The 25117-nt window shown below is 39.3% G+C and overlaps 1 protein-coding gene across 1 annotated transcript in view; it reads right to left on the minus strand.

Annotated features, from left to right (window-relative positions):
- Positions 1–25117, minus strand: part of LOC126481466 (gamma-tubulin complex component 4) — a 178004-nt gene that overhangs the window by 72867 nt on the left and 80020 nt on the right. The window contains exons 5-8 of the mRNA XM_050105242.1: positions 13591–13747; positions 11037–11190; positions 10812–10957; positions 2020–2176 (exon numbers count right to left, since the gene is read on the minus strand). Of these exons, the coding sequence (XP_049961199.1) occupies positions 2020–2176; positions 10812–10957; positions 11037–11190; positions 13591–13747 (614 nt within the window). The remainder of the gene's footprint in view (positions 1–2019; positions 2177–10811; positions 10958–11036; positions 11191–13590; positions 13748–25117) is intronic.

A 25117-nucleotide genomic window follows, 5' to 3' on the forward strand; every position in this document is an offset into this window, starting at 1 on the left:
TCACTGTTTACTGTGACCTGCACACCATGTATCCCCGGATGCTGCGCCAGCTGCAGGAGGCTTGACAGTATACAGCTTATCAAATCTTTACGTTTGCAAACAGCTTGCAAGGGTCACGTCTAGCCCACAAAGCATATTCACAAGTGTGGTGGCTGAATATGCAGAGGCCCAGCCCTTCATATACTACAGACTGTTTGCTTAATACATAGACGTTAATTTAAATTTTAATGTGTCAAGTCCAAGCCAGTAATTTTTTAGATTATTTTTTATAGAATGACTAAGTTTAACTTGTAGATATCATTGTGAGTTTTAACATGACAAGTCCAATTGAATTTAATGCCACCTAAAGGCCTGCACATGTGAAATGACAACATACAGTGTATCAAGATTTTAAATGTGGTGTGCCTTCATTTTATTCTATGGATGTGTTATTGTAATTACTTCTCACTTGTTCTCTTTACCTGTTCTGATTATGGTTGAGGCTGACAAGTGCTAAGATCAACATTTTTCAAACTAAGCACATAAATAACCATGACAGACAACTTTATTGATAAATATCAAGAGCTCATACAATGATTTTATGTCATTATAGACACTTGGTCAAATTGCTGACACCATTTCACAATGGCTGCACATGATACTGCATTAGGTTCATATACCACCACAATCTCCCGGTGCTTCTGCATGCAATTTTGTCCACAAGGACTGTACTGTCCCACATATGTAAAGTTCGAAGTATGTTCCCAGCTGCCATGCCATTTCACTTGCACACTGTGAGGCCCTGTTATCCATATAACAGCAAAACTGTCTCTGAAGATAACCCAGAACACCTACTCTCTTCTGACAATGTGCCAATATTGATGTGCAGTTGTCTTAGTTTGGAATGATATGCGTAACATTTTCCAAAGTCCCTATATATATTTTCACCTTCTGGAAAAAAAAACTACAACACTTAATGCAATGTTACTTCAAGAAAGAACCTGCACCAACACATCCTATTTTAATCATCATGGCCTTTCTTTAACATTTAAGGATTCCATCACTCGCAAGCAGTGATTGTATTTATCAGCTCAATAATTTAAGGAACATGATCAACTTTCAGTTTATTTTCATGGGGTAGTAATGTTAAATGCTGTACTTCGACATTTTATACCACAGCAAACTGGTGCTATTCATGTGTTTAGAATTTCACAGATGAATAACGTCTTATGCCCACCTTCATTTCCAAGAATGTAATAGCTATGTTGTGCCAGAATTCTATTTTTGTCAGCAGTGTCACTATCAACTTAAACACAGAAATGACCCTTTTCTTTGAAAGTTCATTGTCCTTAATAATCTTTTATTCAGTTATAAACAATTTCCTGCAGCTATACATGTTATCTCATACACTTTTTCACCATCATTTTCAACTGAAACCACATTATCCTGAACAATCACTGTTAGTTGTATTCCATGTTACCCATTCACTTAACAACAGTTAGGAATACTGCATTGTGGTAGACAGAAATTGCACTTACCTGGTTAGTCTAGCTTTGTAACACTTCCCTCATTAGTCTATTTTGTAACGGACAACATTTAGAACAATTAAACATCCAGCTGAGAGAACACACACACACACACACACACACACACACACACACACACACACAAGAAAATGGGCGACTAAATTATCTTATTACATTCTTTTAAAAATGGTTGACTAAATTATCTTACTACATTCTTTTGTTGCCTATCAACTGCTTTTTCCCATCTACTCTTGTATCTCCCATTGCACTGTTTACAAAGTGCTTTCTTCATACAACAGGAACAGTTTTCTATCAGTATTTATTTCTGCTGAACATTCTGTATTACTGCGCAACAGCACTTAAAGATCACTACTGTCAATGTTTTTAAATGATGTAGTCTATTTTACCACACAAGTCTTAAACTACCAGTTAATTCAGACATACATTGTTGCCTACAGCTTATGGTTTACCAAAAGAAGAGGAAAATTTTGTAAAATAAATTATGTATCCTTACCTCTCTTTGAAGTTCTGGATGGGACCTTATCTAGGATACTTTCTGCTTGGTGCATGAATTCAGCAAAGAGTTCTCCTCGACCAAGCAAAAAGAAGTCCTTTATTAACTTCAGTTGTAAAAAAAGTTTCATATCTTCTACAGCCAGCTCCCAAAGATGCTACGAAAACAGTTATTGTTTTTACTGCTATTACAATAATCAGAAGATATAAGTGTTATGTTATATTTGTCAGTTTAGTGCAACATGTTCTTGTGAGAAATATCATTTTATTTAAGATCATTGTAATGGGCAAAATAAATTTTATTTGTGTGATTAAGATACAAAGAATAATATAATTTATTTGTTTAATCTCTGGTAATAGCTTTAACTTCCCTTTGTTGCAGCACAGGGTATTTAATTTTAATGAAAGACTTCATGAAACATTTTCAGTTATGGCCTTTTTTTTAACTGACAATTGGTGCACTATTTATGTAAGTACAGTAGCAGTGTCCGGAACCTTCCAGAGGAGCGACCAAATCGGCATATGTGCAGGAAGACTATTTGGACAAATCCACTCTGGGACCATGTGTGACATTAGGTGGCACAGTGCGAGATTGTCTAAAAAAGTGCAGAAATGACAATATGTCTGCTGAGTTCTCTAGCATTTTTGAAACACTGTTGGTACAAGGAGGTACTTCCTAACTTTGGGACAGTTAAGCACTCTATTCAAAGTACTACAGCGGACATAATTTTAAAGAAGACTAGCCATGCCATAGTAATGTACAGGATATGACAAGCGAAGTATGAACTTTATCTTAATATCGAAAGCCTAGTTGAATGTCACCTATTTCTCTCAGCAGCATTGTTGCCATTCGATTGAGAATGGGTAGACATAGCAACAGTAGTGCAGCAGCATACTAGTTCATGCAACCAGAAACTTAAGCAGTGTAGCAAGTCTGAGCACTTAAATCATAGACAAGTAGACATGGAGACATGAAGTCCATGAGGGCCTATAGGACAGTGGTTAACCTATCCAGCCAAGAGCTGGACAACAGCTCTGTTGCATGGCTGAACAAAAGCCTTCGTTTTTCTCCAGCCCCATGACATATAATGAAACCAGCCATTGCTAGCAGAATATGCAGTGCATTAGACATCTCTCACACAAATCAGTGAAGGATGTAATGCTAACTATTAGCTGCACCTTAACAAAAGTCATCAAAATCTAATATCACCCTGGAAGAATGATGGGAGCTTATTCATATTACTCGAGAACAAGGAAAAGAAAACAAAAATAGGTTGTAACAATCACCACCTACAATACACTGGATCTTTTGGCCAGTTTGCACCTGGGACTGTAAAGTTGTTTCACCATATTCTAACTACAATGTACTTCCTGTACTGTGATCAATATTATGAGAAAACAGAAATGGGAAAGAACAAGCAAAGCACTGAACTCTGATCTTATGCCCATCTTATTCCTGTGGTACACAGACAATACTTTCTTGATATGACCTCATAGCAAAAGTGTACTGCTACATTTTGTCAATGATGTAAATAATGTCCATCCCTGCATTGAAACAAGAGGCCAGCCCACACTGACCAGTGCAAACAGTTTTCACCATCCTGTGAACAATAAAGCACTTTTGAACAGATTGTGACACAGAACAATGACGATTTCTAACAACCAACACCTGCAGTATGAACTGCAGCATTTGATACTCCAAGTGGACATTAAAATTGATGCTTCCTCAAGTTGTGTAACTGAAGAAGGGAAAAAATCCCAGATTGCCTGGTTGAAAAGAAAACGCTTTTTCCTGGGTGAAAACACATTTTTTCCTGGGCGAAAATACACTGCATCCCAGGTGAAGGTACATTTTATTCTGTGTTAAGTGAAATATACTTTTCCCTCAGAGCTGTAAAGCTTATTAAACCTTTGAACAGTAAAGGTTTTATACACCGGCATAGAACTTCTCAGCACTTTAGGAAATGAAAACCAGCATAAAACAATGTATTTTGGAAAGATTTTTGATGCGTGTTAACATGTACACTGCATATTTTCATATTACGAAAGTATAAATACAACTTCCACCAAATACAGCGCGGTAGTTTCCAAAGCACTGACATCAAGATTGGGATGCTCAATGTGCTTTTGCCAATCATGGCTCATGTCACATGATCTCGCTGCTCAATGACAGCAATTATTCAGAGCTAGGACATGTGATGTAGTCATCAAATACCAACATCACTGTTAGGCAGTGTGAACACACAAACATGAAAAGTTAATGGTTTAAATTAAACAATGGAAAACCAGGATGGAATAATGACAATATTATGAAAAGCATAGATTGCACTCACTATATAGTGGAGATGTTGATTCCCAGACAGGCACAACAAAGAGACTAGTAGATGTGTAAGCTTTCAGCCATGAGGCCTCCTTCTGAAACAGACAACATAGACACACATTCACACAAAAAACACAGCACGCGCGCACACACGCACGCACGCACGCACACACACACACACACACACACACACACACACACAACCAACCATTGTTTCTGGCTGCCTGGACCAGACTGGGCTCTTTTTGATTTTTTATTTATTTATTTATTCGTTGTGGCCATCTAGGACGATTTTAAGTCTTGTTGCACTTAGCACTGAGCCTGGTTTTTTTCTGAGCACAGATTTCCCTCATTCGTTGTGAGTGGATCTGCTTGCGCTCTTCTGTCCAAAGGACACCATCTCTTCTTTTCAATTGCTCATCTTGGGTTATTCTGTTTGTCCCTATCTTCTTTTGGAAAAGAACTCTGCTGTCAAAAGCATCTTCGGGTTTGATATGTAGCATCTGGAGGCCTTCTTTGGTGTTTTTAAACTATGGCATTGTAGTTTTTGGTTTTGAATCAAAAACTATATTTTTGATTAACCTATTTCCATCCACTTGTTTGAGTTGACCATAAAATCATGCTCACCTTTTACAGATTGTGTCTGTATTGTTTTCTAGTTTACTGTAGACTTCTTTTTTGGACCTGTTTTGATGGATGCCATTCTTGTACTTGGATCCTAGGATTCTTCTATTGATTTTGTGTTCTTTTTCCTCCAGTTCTTCGAGGAGTCTTTCATCAGCATTTAGGGATAAGGTTTCGGCTGCATACAAAGCTACTGGCTTCAAAGCTGTTTCATAGTGATGCACCTTAGTGTTCTAGGAAAGGCATTTTTTGTTGTAGATTGGTGGGATGTTTGGTAACTGTTTCTAGTTTGCTTATCCGTTTCCTAAGCACTTCCCTGTCTAGTCCATTTTTCTTTATGATCTCACCCACGTACTTGAATTTGTCTACCTGGGCGATGAAACCATATTTTGAACGGAGCTTTGGTGGGGTGTCTTTAATGTTAGTCAGGACTTCTGTTTTCTCAAATGATATTTGTTCAGCGATTTCTTTTAACAGTTCTATTTGAACTCTAGTGGTGTCTACATCGTTTGACAGAATGGCTATGTCATCAGCAAAGGCCAAGCAGTCTACCTTGATCCCCTTTGATCTGATTCCAATTTTCAACAGGGTGTAGTTGGTTTCCATTAACCTTTTGCACCAGGTTCTGATGATCTTTTCAAGCATGCAGCTGAAAAGCATTGGAGACAGGCCATCACCTTGCCTGATGCCTGTTCTGACATCAAAGGAATCTGAGAGACACAAGGAATTTTATTTTGGATTTTGTGTCTTTTAGGGTAGCTCTAATTAATACCTGCAGTTTAAGGTCAACCACGAACTCATTTAGGATGTTCAGCAGGACCTCCTGGTCTATGGAGTTGTATGCCTTCTTTAAGTCCACAAAGACTGACACGCAGTGTTTGGACCTTAGATGATTTTTATATATATATATATATATATATATATATATATATATATATATATATATATATATATATATATATATATATATGACATGACCCAGTCTGGCCCAGGCAGCCAGAGACAATGGTCTGTGTGTGTGTGTGTGTGTGTGTGTGTGTGTGTGTGTGTGTGTGTGTGTGTGATTGTCTATTTCAGAAGAAGGCCTCATGGCTGAAAGTTTAAGCACTTAGTAGTCTCTTTGTTGTGCCTGTCTGTGACTCAACAGCTCCACTATATAGTATAGTATATTCACAAGAAAAGCCAAGCTTTCACATATAATATTGGTCACCAAAAATATTTATGCTGTCCCCCTCCCCCTCCCTCAGAGTGCACGTTTAGGCAGGACCCTACAAGCACAGCTTAAACTGTAGCAGCTGAATACTTCTGACAAGCACCACTATAAATTTCACTGCCTTGCATCAAATATTTTGTGGGTTACCTGGCTGAATACATGTTCTTTCAAGCACTTTGACTTTTCCATAGAAATATGAAATTGCTCAAAAACTCACCTCACATTTTTATGGGCAATTATACTTTTTGCCATCATTATTGCATAATTTGTAATCTATGAAAGAACTGAAATAAATCTGAAAAACTAATATTGAACCATGGTCTTTTTTAGCTTGTTTATCCTCTAAGATATATCAAACACAAACAGCACACAAAATTTTAAGTAAAGGCGTTAATGGCTGGTCTTCTGGGCTCAAAATTTTTTTTTAGTGGCTGGTTCTCAAGGTATTAAAGTTACAAATGACAGACAAATGCACCATGATTTAAGAAATTCATCGCATATTCTCACACGTAACATAATTCATGTTGCATAAAAGGATATTTACTTGGAAAGTGACACTTCTCAAACCACCTTTTGCAATATTTTCCTGCGACCTGTTAGAAATGTCAACAGTTGTGAAATCACACTCATCAAAAGGTAGTTTTTGTTATGAAGTATTGCATAGTCTTCATCCTAAAGCCTTACATTTTGCTGCCGGCACATGCCTGCAGCACTGTGTTTTGTTGTAAATGGCACATTCTGTTTGGTACTAATGTTTTATTTTGGCATTTTTCTCTTGTTTATGTTTTACTGCTGCAGTATTATTATGCAGCAGAGAGCTAAAGTAACATTCTTTGTTAGACTATCAGTTCTTACAATCAAAATACAGAAATTTCACTGAAAACTAAAACAATGAAAAATTCCCATAATTCAATGAAAATGCTAGGTTCTTCTCAAATGAAAAAATTCCTGCATTTTTCCTGAATATACTGGTTGTCACAGGGCATATGCGCCCTGTTAACCCTCGTAGGGAGGCAAGAGCAGCAATTTCAGATGGGCACCAGTTCCTCACGCCACTTGACATCACTTGATCCATGAGTCACTTCAGATCTCCCCTAGTCCCAGATGCTGCTCTCACACTTGTATATAAGCAGAACATATTTCCAGTCCCATCAATCACTAGTTTTTACACCTGGTGACAATGGCAGAGACAGCTGTTAAAGCTCTAGAATTTTTTCAAAATTATGTGGCTTAAAAGAAAATAATTTTATTCAGCATTATATTTTCAATACCTATTCTCTATGCGCACAATTACTGTAATTTTATACATTATACAGAAAATTTATTTTCAAATGAACATGCAAAATCCAATTAAAATATTGGGAAAGTGTCTGGCCAAGTATAAAAATGCTTCATGAAGAGCCATAAATGAACGTCTAAACCTAATGAAACCAGTACTAACATGTAATTCACTTAAATTCATAGGTAAAAGATGTATACAGCCAATGATATACCCACGGAAAGGAGCCCATACAGTCTTCTTATTTTACCAAATATTTTTACGTGGTGTCATTCTGATCGGAGGAAAAGAAAGTAAGACCAGTCTGCATTATAATTTGTTCACTGTAAATAACAACTACATTAAATATGGAATACAAGGTGCTTAAAAAAATTTGACAAGTGACCTGAAGTTGAAAATTATTAAACTGATAGAAGCCCACAAATAACAGCAACAAATTCCAAAATGCATAACAGTTTGTATCACCCACAGGTACACAAACTTGCTGCTTTAAGAGAGATACTATAATCAGATAAATACTCTCCTTATACAAGGTGTCAACAAAAAGTATTCCATATTTCGAGAGGTGATAGTATGGACCAAAACAAGGAAGAAAACATCCAGTAAACATGAGCCTTAAGAACTATGAGCATTTGTTCATCTTCATTACGTAAAGCACTTCTACTACATGCTCTTTGTTAATACAAACAACCTACAGAATGCAATAAACAAATGAAGATACGTTCTTCTGTTGTTGTCCATGGATACAGCATGCAGCAAACATCCAGTAGTGTTGTTATTGTAAACCATATTCATAGTTCTGGATAAGTGCAGCACATACATTAGCTCTAATGGAAGCAGCTTGTTCTCTGATAATTTTGTGAAATGCTATTACATTGTGGTTTTATCTTTGTGCTTACCAGTGTAATGGAAGCCTATTATTACACATGGGAAATGGCAGACATGACCTTATGTTATGGTTTCGCAAATGGAAGCAACCATCAACCCCATGTCCTGTATGCTGAAAAATAACCAGAACACAGGGTACAAACTGCACCATTATTCAACTATCTTTTCCCATGACTAACACACTCTTGCTCTATGGCTCCATCAACAGAGTATTGTGGCAGACCTCACAACATTCATACTCCTGTTGTAGAGGAGCAAGTATTTCAATGAATGGAAGAAGATCCTGGAACTAGCGTAAGTGGCAGAATTTCAGCACTATTGGGCCAATCCTTGTTATACTCATATAACATAGGGTGTGTCCAATGTCCTCAGCTATACGATAAGCCTGCTGCAAGCAGTTCTGTCAATGGCTGTTACAGAGAGATGATGTAGATCCACTTTTCAGAATGGAGACCGTCCACAGATAAGACTGGTTTCATGTAAGAACAAATTCTCAATTTTCATAACAAACATGTGTGAACTGATATGCGAAAGCCACATGCGGTTTAAGAAGCAAGGCATCAGCACCAATTTTTGGTTAACGTATTGACAGTAATTACTGGCAAGAGGCTAAAAGGAACTTACACACTACCAAACAGGTTGGCTGGTCAAAGGTATCTCCAGTGTCTTCAAAAGAACGTCCCTGCCCTGCTAGAGAAAGTACCTTTTCAACAGTGGGTGGAGATGTGGTTCACGTATGATATAGTACCAGCCCATTTTCTCTGAGATTGTTTCCTTGTTTGTTTATTGCACTCTAAGTTGTTCATATAGCAAAGAGCTCGCAGCAGAAGAGATGTGTTTCACAGTAGCAAAGATGAATGAAGGCTTATACGAGGGCTATCCACAAAGTACATTACGTTTTGGAATTAAAAATAAATAAAGTATTGGAAATTTTTTTTTTATTATATACAGATGAAAGCCACACTTAAATACTACTTTTCTACATAGTTGCCATTTAAATTAAGGCACTTATCGTAGCGATGGACGAGATTGGAAATTTCTTCGTCGTAAAATTCAGCCGCCTGCGCCTTCAACCACGTGGTTACCTCTTCTTTTGGGACATAAAAGGTGTGATTTTTGTGGATTTCCTGGAAAGAGGCACTACAATAAACTCTCAAAGGTATTGCCAAACTCTGCACAACCTCAGAAGAGCAATACAAAACAAGCGCAGGGGAAAGTTGGGCTCAAAGATCTTGCTGATTCACGACAACGCCCGGGCCCACACGGCAAATGCCACTCGTGAAGTTCTCGAATCTTTTAAGTGGGAGTTGTTTCTTCATCCGCTGTACAGTCCCGACCTGGCACCGAGCGACTTCCGCTTATTCCCAGCAATGAAGAAGTGGTTGGCTATGCAGCGTTTTGATGACGACGCACAGCTTCAAGAAGAGGTAACCACGTGGTTGAAGGCGCAGGCGGCCGAATTTTACGGCGAAGGAATTTCCAAGCTCGTCCATCTCTACAATAAGTGCCTTAACTTCAATGACAACTATGTAGAAAAGTAGTATTTAAGTGTGATTTTCATCTTTATATAATAAAAAAAATTTCCAATACTTTATTTATTTTTAATTCCAAAACGTAATGTACTTTGTGGATAGCCCTCGTAGCGCTTAGTTTTAGAGCCTATCTTTACTGGTTTTTTCTTTCTTGTTTTTGTCCATACCACCACTCTCAAAATATGGAATACTCTTGTTTTTAATAACCTGTATATTCAGCAGATAAAAATAAATAAATAAAAGCACTAGTCAGACTGCTCTACCTGACTGTACAATATGGAAAACTGATGACTTCCACCGCAACCTCTATCACAGAAACATACTTCAGAATAGACAAAGACAGTCATGCCTACTGGTAATCCCACACCTCTGTGACACCACAGCACAGATTTTGCACAAACTATCACCAAACACAAAATCTTAAACAGCACCATATCAAACATAAGGTTTCGCAACTAGATTTGATGAACACGCAGCAGCTTTTGACATAAAGCAGTAGAAACTTATTTCAGCCCCTATGTAGGTTAGATGCACTATTCAAACCCCCTTGTTTCAGTGCCACGTTGCAGGAAGGTTCTCTGGTAGCACTTGATTTCTTCTACTGGTGATCATATTAACTGTAAGAGACTGATTTTTACACACACACACACACACACACACACACACACACACACACACACACACACTTTTTTTGACAATTTTGGCTTCTAGGTCAACGCTCCATCGGGCCCTCCCTCCTCCTAATCCTAGTGAATTAACTCTGTTTAACCACATTAGCAGTAAGATGAGTACAAAGATGCATGTTCACACCGCTTTCACATACAGAACAAAAATGTGGTAACTCATCACAAGTGTAAGTATAAAATTCATTCTTTGCATCTTCCAAGTGAATTATTTTTGGTACAAACACATGTAACCTAAAAGAAACAGCACTAACCTCGGTAACACAAAGCCGAATTTCCTCAATCGTATTTTCAAACTGTGAGACATTGAAGGTATCCATCGCCTGCAGCTCTTTCAACTTCAAACAAAACTCATTTTCCCTGTCACCCCAAATGGTGGCAACACTCTTGTGTTTCTTAACTGCAAAGATAATTATTAGCATACAAAATGCTAAATTATGAGACACTGTAATTATGGTACCGAAACTACAAAACATTACCTTTCTTTTCTCGAGGATCACTTCTGAACATAAGAATTGTTTGTCCAATGAACAAAATTTTGTATGCAGATGATATTGAGATATACGGAGGCACAACACTGAAGTCAATAAAATAGTCATTATATGTGGGATACTTAACCAGACTCTCATTCCTCTGTAAATAAGTAATACGTTAAAGTCAGAACTGTTAGAAATCATTACAGAATTAATAAAAAATTATACATCTCAGTTGCTGGACAACACAATAGAAACACATTGTCAATGTTACAGTAACCACTTCTGTATTATTACCAAGAAAACAATAACTATTCTTAACACTTCATTAGTGTTATGTATAATGTAGAAAGTAAAATGTAATCTGATACATAATGCACTTTCAATACACAAATATCTCAAGTGTTATAAAATGAAACTTTAATAAAATTTTTAAATATATACTGTGACAGTACTGGAAATTTCAGAGTGGTATAATGAACAAAAATTAGGAAAGGCAATGACCCACCTGCATTTGACTGATGTATGGCACTTGGACACCCATAACAACATAGAAATTTCACTAGCCTCTGACTGTCAGACACTATCAGCCACACTCAGACATGCACCCAAAAATGCAGTCCTCAGGATAGAGAAGTACTGGGTGGCAGGACAGGAGATGGCAGTGCCTTTCAGCAGCAAAATGATGATTAAATAGAGTAACAATCACAAAACTGAGAAAGTGGGAGAGAGGGGGGGGGGGGGGGGGGGGAGAGAGAGAGAGAGAGAGAGAGAGAGAGAGAGAGAGAGAGAGAGAATGTACAGGAGAAAGTGAAGAAAAACTTTTAAACAGAGCATGAATGGGGTAAAAACTGACAAGACAGAAAATGGTGAGGAAAATTGACTGAGAAATTGTACCAAAGGATGGAGACTAGTAGAAAGGTAGGTTGTGGGTTGTGAGAATGGAGGACATGCTGAAGGAACTGTTACCAGCTGTGGAAGTTAGAGGTACTTTGATAGGAGTGCAGGAGTGGGCAGCAGAATTCAAATGACACTTGCATTGAAGCAGTTGCAGTTACTGAAGTTAAAGATGATGTGGTGTGCAAGAAGTTCAGCATGCAGATTGTTGAGTTTAAATGTAACCCCAGTTTGGCAGTGGCAATTTTTGCAAAGAAGCAACTGCTTAGTTGCTGTACAGTAGTTACAGTACAATTGGTAGATACCACACACCCAAGAGCTTTCACAATGGCTCTTTCTTTGGTCAGATAGAAAATGCCCATGAACAGTTGCAAAAAGAAATGGCAGTAGTTGTACAGAAGAAGTTCTGCACCTTAATCATCCACAGGGGAATTATCACTGGGGTGGCATAAGGCTATAATTTTTCATGGGTTGCATAGGCAACAGAATAACAGGACTTTTAAGAGAAAGGAGGGGGGGGGGGGGGCAGCTTTGAGTATCATATTCCTTATTTCAGTTGGCAGTAGTAAAATCCATGTGAAAGATATGGTTGAGTTCTTCAAAGACTGGATGATAACGGGAGTACTAGTTGTTTTCTTGCTCACAATGGCAACAAGTCTGTTGTCCTCATGGTAATAAATGCCAGAAGAAACCAGTTTCTAAGATAGTCTGATAGAATTTAACTCTTACTTTTCATTGTGAAAGACATACCCATGGGTACTGAGGCTATATGCATTTGATAAAGGAATGAAAGGGAGTAATGGATTGTTTCCTGCAAAGTGGTACTCTTGATTTGCAGTAACAAATAATTTTTGTCTATCCATACTTAATTCCTATCTATAAGACACACAAACACACACACATACACACACACATACACACACACACACACACACACACACACACACACACACACACACAAAAGATTAAAAATTGAAAAAAAAGAGGAAAGAATAATTAGCTCAATGTTTTAGGGAAAAGCGAGTAAAATGAGTTTCTGAGGTGAAAACTAATAATAGAACATAACTATTACATATATTTTTGTAACATTATCCATTTAGAAGCATAGAAAAAATGTGTGTGCCCAGCTAAAAACCAAGAATCTCTGAATACTTATTGAATTTGAACAGAGGTACAAACCTTTTTTAAAGAGCTATTTAACAGTTTCTTATTAAAGCAGGAACTAAAGTTTTCAAAAGTGTTGTCCTTATATCCATAATAGTGGCAGAACTACAAAGATTTCAAATAGTTTCTCTCCTTGATGCAGAAAATATTTTCGAGGCTCAGTTAATTTAGATCTTCATGGACAAAAAAGGCTAAATCAATCAAACAACAAAATCATATGAAAAAGACTTTGAAACATGTGAGCTTTAAGAGCTAGAGGCTCGTCCTCCCTGCAGAAAGGTCGAAGGGAGGCTTTCCTTCTCATCCTGTCCAGTAACCTTTTTCTTTCCCTTCAACCCTCCTGCCAGGAGGAGGAGCCACTGGCTCTGAAAGCTCACATGTTTTCACATCTTTTGTGTCTTTTCTCTTGCTGCCACTTCATGAGTAGGTTTTTTAATATATCTATATGATGTTCTTAAATAACAGAATCAGTATGAACTAAAAGAATTCAGTTACATACCGACACAAAGGTTTCAGTTCCCAGTGAGGACTGTGATGGAGCAGTATCTTCTTTCTTTTGCTGCTTTATGAGAAATTCATCACCACATTCTAGAACACCGCACAATAACCAGCTGGATAGTTGCTTGAAGAATACTTTGTGACAGTTATGTAGGATGCTGAAAGGAAGTCCATAAAAATAAGCTCTCAAATGAGTTCTCATTGGTAAGAAAATAATGAAAAACTTTCAAACAAATTTCTGACAGCATTCACAACCACATCAAGGAACATTGTATGGCATGAACTTATCTATAATCAGTGACTTGTGCATATATGAGGGTGAATGAGATGTGCTGTAACGAGAGAGAGAGAGAGAGAGAGAGAGAGAGAGAGAGAGAGAGAGAGTAGCCAATACAACCATTTCATTATTTCTGTCTGTCATGTGTGTTGTGAAATGTGAACAGAACAATTAGCAATGGTTTTTGGTTTACCACACTTTTGCTCACATTTTATTAGACAGAGAACACGTATGATCATGCATGTTTCTGTGCCAACTTTTCAAGTGAAATTACAAACAGAACAACACCCCTAAGTGGAACATACCACACCATCACTGCTAAATGCTTTAAGAACAAATATAAAGCAAGTTGTATAGGACTAAGATAACAGACAGATAGACAGACAGAGAGAGAGCAAACTGGCACTGTAACCTACTCCCTGCCTTTTTCTATGCAGACTGTACCACACATTTGTCTTCATTAATGCACCACTAGTGGCACTGCATAATTTTTGAAGTACTACCAAGATGTTATAACAACACACGAAGTGTGACATCAAATTGTATGCATAGATATACAGTGAAAATAATGGACCAGAAAAAAATAGAGGACAAGATGCAGTAAATGCAGAATGAGCATTAACATGGCACAGCCCAACACATTTTAGAGAGAAACTAACACATTGCTGCTTACAACTCTAGCACCGAACTGAGTGCAATTTTGACTTCCTTCAGGAATTTTTAATTAATCCAATCAGTAAGTGCACTAAATATGCATGGAACATGTGAGAATTTTTGACTTCAGGACTTTGTTAGGAGTAGTTAGGAGGCAAACATACTAAAAGATGGATAGGTCCTATTTTTCCTTTTACATTTATATCTCAGAAATGGTGCACTTTAGAAAAAATATTCAAAATAAAAATGAAACATACTTGAATTTCATGTCTAATTGTCTATATTTATCTGTCAAATTCTCAACATTTTTAGAGATATGCATTATTGAGGAGCAATGATTTTTGAAAAATATCATTTTTACCTCAATACCAGAGAAGGAAAGTTGCTATTCACCATATAGCGGAGATGATGAGTCGCGATAGGCACAATAAAAAGATTTACACAGTCATAGCTTTCGGCCATTAAGCCTTTTGTCAGCAGTAGACACACACACACACACACACACACACACACACACACACACACACACACACACACTCGCGCAAACGCAACTTGCACATACGTCTGCAGTCACAGAGAGCTGAAACTACACAGCAAGCAGCAGCACCAGTGCATGATGGGAGTGGCGATTGGGTGGGGGTAAGGAGGAGGCTGGGACGGGAAGGGGGAGGGATAGTATGGTGAGAGTGGCAGACAGTGAAGTGTTGCAGTTTAGACCGAGGGCAGGAGAGAAGGTGCGGAGGGGGGAGCGAATAAGTAGCAGAAAGGAGAGAAATAAAAATAAAAATAAATTAAAAGACTGGGTCTGGGTGTGGCGGTGAAATGACGGCTGTGTAGTGCTGGAATGGGAACAGGGAGGTGGCTGGATGGGGGAGGACAGTGACTAACGAAGGTTGAGGCCAGGAGGGTTACGGGAACGTAGGATGTATTGCAGGGAAAGTTCCCACCTGACCAAGTCAGAAAAGCTGGTGTTGGGGGAAGGATCCATACAGAACAGGCTGTGAAGCAGTGATTGAGATGAGGGGTATCATGTTTGGCAACGTATTCAGCAACAGGGTGGTCCACTTGTTTTTTGGTCACAGTTTTGTCAGTGACCGTTCATGCGGACAGAAAGCTTGTTTGCTGTCATGCCTACAGAGAATGCAGCACAGTGGTTGCAGCTTACCTTGTAAATCACATGACTGGTTTCACAGGTAGTCCTGCCTTTGATGTGTTAGATGATGTTAGTGATCGGAGTGGAGTAGGTGGTGAGGTGTATGAGCCATGAGGTAAGGGATTGGGAGCAGGGGTTGTGTAAGGATGGATGAGTATATTGTGTAGGTTCGGTGGACGGCGGAATACCATGGCAGAAGGGGTGGGAAGGACAGTGGGTAGGACATTTCTCATTTCAGGGCATGACGAGAGGTAATCGAAACCCTGGCGGAGAATGTAATTCAGTTGTTCTAGTCCCGGACGGTAATGAGTTATCAAGGGGAATGATCCTCTGTGACCGGACTGTGGGACTTTGGGAGGTGGTGAGAGACTGGAAAGATAAAGCACAGGAGATTTGTTTTTGTACAAGGATGGGAGGATAATTACAGCCAGTGAAGGCTTCAGTGAGCCCCTTGGTATATTTAGAGAAGGACTGCTCATCACTGCAGATGTGATGACCATGGGTGGCTAGGCTGTACGCACGGGAATTCTTGGTATGTGATGGGTGGCAGCTGTCAAACGGAGGTATTGCTGGTGGTTAGTAGGTTTGATATGGATGGAAGTACTGATGCAGCCATCTCTGAGGTGGAGGTCAACCTCTAGGAAGGTGGCTTGTTGGGTTGAGTAGGACCAGGTGATGCAAATGGTGGAAAAGTTGTTGAGATTCTGGAGGAATGTGAATAAGGTGTCCTTACCTTCAATCCAAATAGCAAAGATGTCTTCAATGAATCTGAACCAGGTGAGGGGGTTAGGATTCTGGGATTTTAGGAAGGATTCCCCTAGATGGCCCATGAATAGGTTGGCATAGGATGGTGCCATGAAGGGGGGGGGGGGGGGGGGGGGGGGGACGTGCCCATAGCCGCACTGCAGATTTGTTTGTAGGTAATGCCTTCAAAGGAGAAGTAATTGTGGGAGAGGATATGGTTGGTCATGGAGACTAGGAAGGAGGTTGTTGGTTTGGAATCCATAGGGCGTCTGGAAAGGTAGTGTGCGATAGCAGTAAGGACATGTGCATTAGGAATGTTAGTATACAGGGAGGTGGCATCAATAGTGACGAGCAGGGCACCGTGTGGTAAAGGGAAATGAACTGTGGAGAGTTGGTTGAGGAAATGGTTGGTATCTTTTATATAGGAGGATACATTCCGGGTAATAGGTTGAAGGTGTTGGTCTACAAGAGCAGAGATTCTCGCAGTGGGGGCACAGTAAGCAGCCACAATGGGGCCTCCTGGGTGGTTAGGTTAATGGACTTTAGGAAGCATGTAGAAGGTGGGAGTGTGGGGAGTGGTAGGGGTAAGTAGGGAGATGGACTCTGGGGAGAGGTTCTGCAGGGTGTATACATGGACAAGGAAAAAAAATTCCCGGATTTCCCAGTTGAAAATACACTTTCTCCCAGGTGAAAATACACTTTTTCGGTGTTAAGTAACAGTATACTTTTCCTCGGCACTGTAAAACTTATCAATCCTTAGAATGTTTATGGTTTTCTACACAGACGTAGAATTTGCCGGCACTTTAGACACTTGATCTCGCCAGCTGATGACAGCATAGAACACGTGACGTAGCCAACCAACAGCAAGATCACTCTTCAGTAGCACAAACACATAAAAAGGAAAAGTTAATGGTTTAAATTAATATACATAGTGTTGAAAGCTTTCACAAATAATATTGGTCTCTAAGATTAATAAGCTGCAAGAGAAGCTAAGCTTCTACATATAATGCTGACCTTTTTGCGCGTGTTACACTTTAAGATACATCACACAAATGTGCCAGTAAAATTTTTAATAAAGACGTAAATGTCTGATCTTCTGGGCTCTAAATTCTTCTAGATGGTCGTCCTCAAGGAGTTGATTTTTAAATGAGAGTCAAACGCTCTGTGATTTAAGAAATTCATCGTACATAGTTTATCTTGCGTAAAAGGAAATTTACTTTGAAAGTAACACTTTTCAAACCACCATTCGCAATATTTTCCTGTGACTTGTTAGAATTTGGTTCGTTTCAGCAGTTGCCAGAGAGCGCCAGATAACAGGCATCAATGTGCCTGCGCAGCTACGATGACGTAGGAAGCCCGTAAGTGTAAAACATTAAAAGATCTTGCATTAAGTCATAAAAGAAACAAGACAAAAGAGGATACTTCAAGAGCGTCTGAACTTCGTGAACCATACTAAAATGCATAATTCGGCTTAAAGTGCACAATTGTATGTCCAGATTCGGATGTAAATTTTTCTTTAGTACCAGTACTGTATTATCTCATCTTTAGTTCTTTATGGCATAATGCCATATGAGCTAGAAGATGGAAAACGTGCACTTGAAATGCAGCGAACAGTTGAAACTAGCCAACAGTGTGAAATTAAACACTTCGTTTCAAATAAACTGACTGCCTCAGCGCAAAATATTAATAAAAGCCAAATCTCTTTAGCAAACTGGCAAAAATAACTTCATTGTTCTGCAAGGCGATCGATGCTTTATTGTCAGAAAGATAGAAATAAAACCTGAAACTAACAACATTTTTTTTAGCCTTCCGTAATTATGTGAGCGTATTTTTATTCATTTGGTAGCTCTCGGCCACAGAAATTCATTTTGTTTTCATTTAATGTGAGAGCAATAAACGAAGAGGAAATAGCAAAATCACTGAACATAAACACAGGTCACGTAGAGACTACCCACCTCCCCACTACAACTCAGACTGCTCTGTGCATCATCCCCGGATCTACGATATTTCCAAACCAGAGCAATTTAGATAGTGGAGCTAGCCAGAAGCAGGAGAAGGTACTACCCATACGCGACTCAACTGCGGATGCGCAAGAGCCCGCCTGCAGCTGCTCAAATAAATCTAATGTAAACAGCTGTCACATCCCACTCATCGGAGGCAATTTGTTGTTAGGAAGCACTGCATATTCTTCCTAAAGCCTTTGACACACTTTCGTTGGCAGACGCTTGTATCAGAACTGTGTTTTGTTGTTGTATACGGTGCATTTCCTTTGCAACTGAAGTTTTATTCTCGTGTTGTTTTTTTCTCTTGTTCATGTTTTGTTGCTGCAGTATTATTCTGCAGAAGTGGGATACAGTAATATCCTTCATTAGAATATTGGTCCTTACCAGTCAAAATCACAAAAATTTAACTGGTAACTAAAACAATGAAAAAAACTGGGAATTCTAAAGAATTCCCGGGTTTTTCACGGTTTTCTCCCGGACGAAAAAATTCCTGGGTTTTTCCCGGATGTCCCGGGTCGTATACACCCTGTTCTGGGATGGGCCTAAGGATTTGAGTAGTGACTGGAGATCCTGCTGGACTGTTGGAATGGGATCATTGTAGCATGGTTTGTAGGTGGAAGTATCTCACAGCTGTTGGAGTCCTTCTGCCATGTAATCCTTGCAGTTCAAAACAACGGTGGTGGAGCCTTTGTCTGGAGGTAGGATTATAAGACCGGGATCAGTTTTTAGATGGTGGACTGCAGTTCTTTCTGCAGATGTAAGGTTAGTATGCATGTTGAAGGATTTGGGGAATGATGAGGAGGCAAGATTCGATGATAAGAAATTCTCAAAAGTTAACAGGGGGCAGAGGTGGGTGGATCACGGTTGGTTGGAGGAGTGAACTGAGTTAGGCAAGGTTCAATATTAGTCTTTGGTTAAATCTGATTGGTCGATTGGTGGCAAAAAAGTGTTTCCACTGTAGGGGACGGCAGAAGGAGAGAAGGTCTTTAACTAATCCTGCATGGCTGAATTTGGGAGTGGGGCAACAGGTGAGGCCTTTCGAAAGGACTGATATTTCTGTGGGACTAAAGCTTCTAGAGGAAAGGTTCATGACTGTGTTGCGGGTCTGTTTAGGTTTTGAGTTCTGTGTGGTGGTGGGAGGTAGTTTTGGAGGGTGGGGTAAGTGTAGTAGGTCTGAGACACAGGGTTTGTCAGCTATGAGGGGGTGTGGGGGAGGTTTGGAGGTTGTTGTAGAAGTGGAGGACAGTGGTACTCTGAGGTGGGAGTAGGAAGTGAGCAGGATGGAGAGCTTCTTGAGGTGGCGTTGAGCATGTTGCTCAAGTTCCTGCAGGGCAATAGTTTCAATGAGTGGAATGGCTTCCAGCAATTTGGGATTACATAGCAGGAGAATTTTGCAAATGGAGAGAAGGACTGCAAGGAGGATTGGGCTTGGTTGATATGGTTTTGCTGGACTATGTTGGTGAGGGCTAAGGATTGGCGGAATCTGAACAGGTGGAGGTCATTGTGGAAGGAGTGGTGGCAACCAGAAATGGGTAATTTGATGGTAAGGCCATTAGGGGGGATTTCATGAGCCAAGCAACAACACAGGAACAGTATGTGGGTCTGGGATCTGGCTAGGGATAAGGAAACTTTTCTGTATTGACACAGATGGAAGGAGCAAGGACCCATGGTGGTGCAAAAATGATAAAAATTACGTAATAAAGTAGAATTACGCCCGAAAATTACACAAAATTACACCCAAATATGTGTGAGAAGTACGAAAAGGCCAAAACGGATGCACAGGGGGAATAAAAGAGATGCAATCTAAGGAACACAACGATAGTGGAAGGCGAAAACTAACTAAAATTGGAGTACTGCCTCACGTGTTCCAATATTTCTACGGAATCCAAACTGACCTTCCCCGAGGTCGGCTTCTACAAGTTTTTACATTAATCTGTAAAGAATTCGCATTATTATTTTGCAGCAGTGGCTTATTAAACTGATAGTTTGGTGATTTTCACATCTGTCAGCACCTGCTTTCTGTGGGATTGGAATTATTATATTCTTCTTGAAGTCTGAGGGTATTTCACCCGTCTCATACATCTTGCTCACCAGATGGTAGAGTTTTGTCAGGACTGGCTCTCCCAAGGCTATCAGTAGTTCTAATGGAATGTTGTCTACTCCCACGGCCTTATTTCGACTTAGGTCTTTCAGTGCTCTGTCAAACTCTTCACGCAGTATCATATCTCCCATTTCATCTCTCTTCTATCTCCTCTTCCATTTCCATAATATTGTCCTCAAGAACATTGCCCTTGTATAGACACTCTATATACTCCTTCCACCTTTCTGCTTTCCCTTCTTTTCTTAGAACTGGGTTCCCATCTGAGCTCTTGATATTCATGCAAGTGGTTCTTCTTTCTCCAAAGGTCTCTTTAATTTTCCTGTAGGCAGTATCTATCTTACCCCTAGTGATACATGCTTCTACATCCTTACATTTGTCCTCTAGCCATCCCTGCTTAGCCATTTTGCACTTCCTGTCAATCTAATTTTTGAGACGTTTGTACTCCTTTTTGCCTGCTTCATTTACTGCATTTTTGTATTTTCTCCTTTCATCAATTAAATTAAATATCTCTTCTGTTACCCAAGGATTTCTATTAGCCCTCGTCTTTTTAGCCTACTTGATCCTCTGGTGCTTTCACTATTTCATCCCTCAAAGCTACCCATTCTTCTTCTACTGTATTTCTTTCCCCCATTCTTATCAATCATTCCCTAATGCTCTCCCTGAACCCCTCTACAACCTCTGGTTCTTTCAATTTAGCGAGATCCCATTTCCTTCAATTCCCATCTTTTTGCAGTTTCTTCAGTTTCAATCTACAGTTCATAACCAACTGGGAATAGCTTACAATTTAAAACCTGGTTCCTAAATCTCTGTCTTACCATTATATAATCTACCTGAAACTTTCTAGTATCTCCAGGGTTCTTCCATGTAAACAACCTTCTTTTATGATTCTTGAAGCAAGTGTTAGCTATGATTAAGTTATGCTCTGTGCAAAATTCTACCAGGCGGCTTCCTCTTTCACTCCTCAACCCCATTCCACATTCACCTACTACGTTTCCTTCTCTTCCTTTGCCTGCTATCGAATTCCAGTCACCCGTGACTATTAAATTTTCACTTCCCTTCACTATCTGCACGATTTCTTCTATCTCATCATACATGTCATCAATTCCTTAATCATCCGCGGAGCTAGTTGGCATATGAACTTGTACTACTGTGGTAGGCATGGGCTTTGTATCTATCTTGGCCACAATAATGCATTTGCTATGCTGTCTGTAGTAGCTTACTCGCACTCCTACTTTTTTATTCTTTATTAAACCTACTCCTGCATTACCCCTATTTGATTTTATATTTATAACCCTGTATTCACCTGACCAAAAGTCTTGTTCCTCCTGCCACTGAACTTCACTAATTCCCACTATATCTAACTTTAACCTATCCATTTCCTTTTTTAAATTTTCTATCCTACCTGCCTGATTAAGGGATCTGACATTCCACGTTCCGACCCATAGAACACCAGTTTTCTTTCTCCTGATAACAACGTCCTCCTGAGTAGTCCCCGCCCGGAGATCCGAATGGGGGACTATTTTACCTCTGGAATATTTTACCCAAGAGGACACCATCATCATTTAACCATACAGTAAAGCTGCATGCCCTCGGGAAAAATTACGGCTGTAGTTTCCCCTTGCTTTCAGCCGTTCGCAGTACCAGCACAGCAAGGCCATTTTGGTTAGTGTTACAAGGCCAGATCAGCCAATCATCCAGACTGTTGCCCCTGCAACTACTGAAAAGGCTGCTGCCCCTCTTCAGGAACCACACGTTTGTCTGACCTCTCAACAGATACCCCTCCATTGTGGTAGCACCTACGGTACAGCTATCTGTATCACTAAGGCATGCAAGTCTCCCCACCAACGGCAAGGTCCATGGTTCATGGGGAGGGGGCAGTCTAGTATCATGAAAATGGAAATCTCAATTACACTTGAAGATATTTTACTTTTTCATAGATATATATAAGAGGGAGGGGCAGTATACTGAGACTCTTTAAATACTGATCTATATAAGTCTTTGTATTTAGCATGTGTTGTTATTCTAACAATCTTTTTTGTAGCCTAAATGTTTTTGTGCTACATATGGAGTTCCCCATCCGTAGTGAATGGATACTGTGATGGTACTGACGCATGACTTGCATTTTGTGAGAGGATTCTTACAGCACATGTGAGTGATTCAACCTTTTATTTACATTATTAGTGGCTGTCTCCTGTTTCACGTTAATCTGGATACATATACCTAAAAATTTTGTCACATTTGCAGATGAGACAGTTTTTCCATCAGCGTTAAAAATTGATGTTGCCGGATGGAGTTTCTGTTAAGTATAAAAACTGACTGACACAGTTTTTTCAAAATGTATCATTAACTTATTTGTACTGAAACACTGTGTTATATCTTGTATTACATCTGTAGCTGTTTTTTGTAGGCTGTCTTTATCACATGACTTAATTAGGATATTTGTGTCATCTGCAAAAAGTACTGTTGTCCTTTTAGTTGACTTTTCTGAAAGGTTATTAACATAAATAATGAAAAGAATGGGCCCAAGGACTAACTGTTGAGGGACTCCATATCTAATTTTTTTGTGCATTACTATACAAATTAGAAATTTTGTGAATTTTTATATCTTTGTATTTTATTTGAGCAATTTGTTGATGATCGTGCAGGTAAGAGTGGAACTACCTGTTTTGTAGGCCTTTTATTTCTTAGCTACTGCAACAGGATGTCATGATCTATTACATCGGAAGCTTTACAAAGGTCAAGAAATATCTTAGAAAGATGTTGCTTATTATATGCGGCAGCTAGAATTTCATCTAGGATGGTGAAAATAGCTGACTGTGCTGATCTGCCAGTTCTGAAACCATGTTGTGAATCACTTATTATCATTTCTTTACTTAAGAAGGCTGTCTCCTAAGAAACAGTTTTTCAAGAATCTTACCAAAACCTGACAACCAGTTCACTACAGAAGTGTTTGATAGCTGCAGACTCTTGCAAGTGGTCTGCTACTGCCTGTGGCCTAGAGAAAAAACTAAAATTGTGACCTGGACCATCTGCCGCATGCATGGCCTTGTATCGCTACTTGTTTGCTTATGACACTTTGCATGCAAGGCACCTTCCCCACCACTGCATAATGTGTCAAATGTTATTCACACCTTCAGCACTGCGCACTGAAAACAGAATTGCAGACAACTACCATTTCACTCCATTCAGGACCCGAGCTCATTGATACAATGGCCTGCTCCACAATATCATGTATAGCTTATAGTCTCAGTTCTGTGAAAAGAGCAACATCATTATTGCGCAGTGGTCTAGGGCAGAATCAATCTCAGCCATATTCCAGCCAACCACCTTTTGCAGTCGCCCCCTTACACAGGACTTTAGGTTACAATGGCTGGACCAGTATAAATATTTTTGGTTGCATGTTCATGTCTTCACTCTGTAATAAATGAGCCAATTGCAGTTATATAATATTTTTATAATTAATGGTCATCTTAGTCTAAAATTTTATTAGGGTATAGACCCATTCTTTCACATATTATCCTGATTATTATCCTCGTCTTTCCTTTATGCAGAACATTCTCGCAATTTACAGAAAATTTAAAGGCTCACTAATCAGTCAAGTTACATTAATTTCATTGACTCCAGCTAAGATACTACAATATTAGAAGTGGAACTAGCAGTTAGGAGGATGAAAACAGGGAAGGTACGTAGCTAGGGTAAGCGAAATACATGTGGAGATGATAAAGGCAGCTGGATCTACTGAACTACAATGGCTATACAGTAGATTGCTAAGATGCTTACGGACTAAGAAATGTATGCCTAAAGAGTGGGGAAAAGGAATAATAATTCCAGTGTTCAAGAAGTGTGGCAGGAGAGTATGTGATGACTATTAACTGCTCACACTCATAGCACAAGTTGCAAAAATAATGGGAAAGAGGCCCATAGCAAGTTTGTTTGATGTGATCATGACCAGTTAACAAAGAAGAAACACTGACTGGAATACAATTACAGATGAAGAATGGCTCAAAGTAAAGTGGAGAAGTATTACCAACGTCCCAATTCGGCTTGGTGTTGGGTAAAAGGGAAACGAAGATGAGGACGATGACGATGACAATAACTTCAGCAAACTAGCCGCATTATTTACATGCAAACTGTGGAGTGTTAACGTTAATCTCAAATATGAGATCTGTTCGAAAAATTCCAGAAAATTGGTAATTTTGCGCCAATGCTGTGTTGGAGCAAAATGTAGTTGGCATCTCCACACATGTCTGCTGTATTTAATGTGCAACTGCCGGAAGTTTCATTGCTGTATGTCTGTTAGTTATTGTTCTATGCTGTACTGGGTAGAACATTATGTCACACAGTTTGCGAATTTCGAGGTGGCAGAGTAGAGGAACAACACAACCATATTAAATTTTGCATGAAACTCAAGAAAATCTTTACAGAGACACACCAAAAGATGCAGGAAGCCTATCATGATGAGTGCTTAAGCCGTACTCAGTGTTATGAATGGTTCACACGGCTTAAAAATGGTCAGATAATTGTTGAAGATGACCCTCGTTGATAGTCAACATGCCTTCACCGTCTACCGATGGTGCTCATGTCAGCAATGTCAAG

Source organism: Schistocerca serialis, chromosome 5 (assembly GCF_023864345.2).
Source record: "Schistocerca serialis cubense isolate TAMUIC-IGC-003099 chromosome 5, iqSchSeri2.2, whole genome shotgun sequence".
NCBI classification, from domain to species: Eukaryota; Metazoa; Arthropoda; class Insecta; order Orthoptera; family Acrididae; genus Schistocerca; species Schistocerca serialis.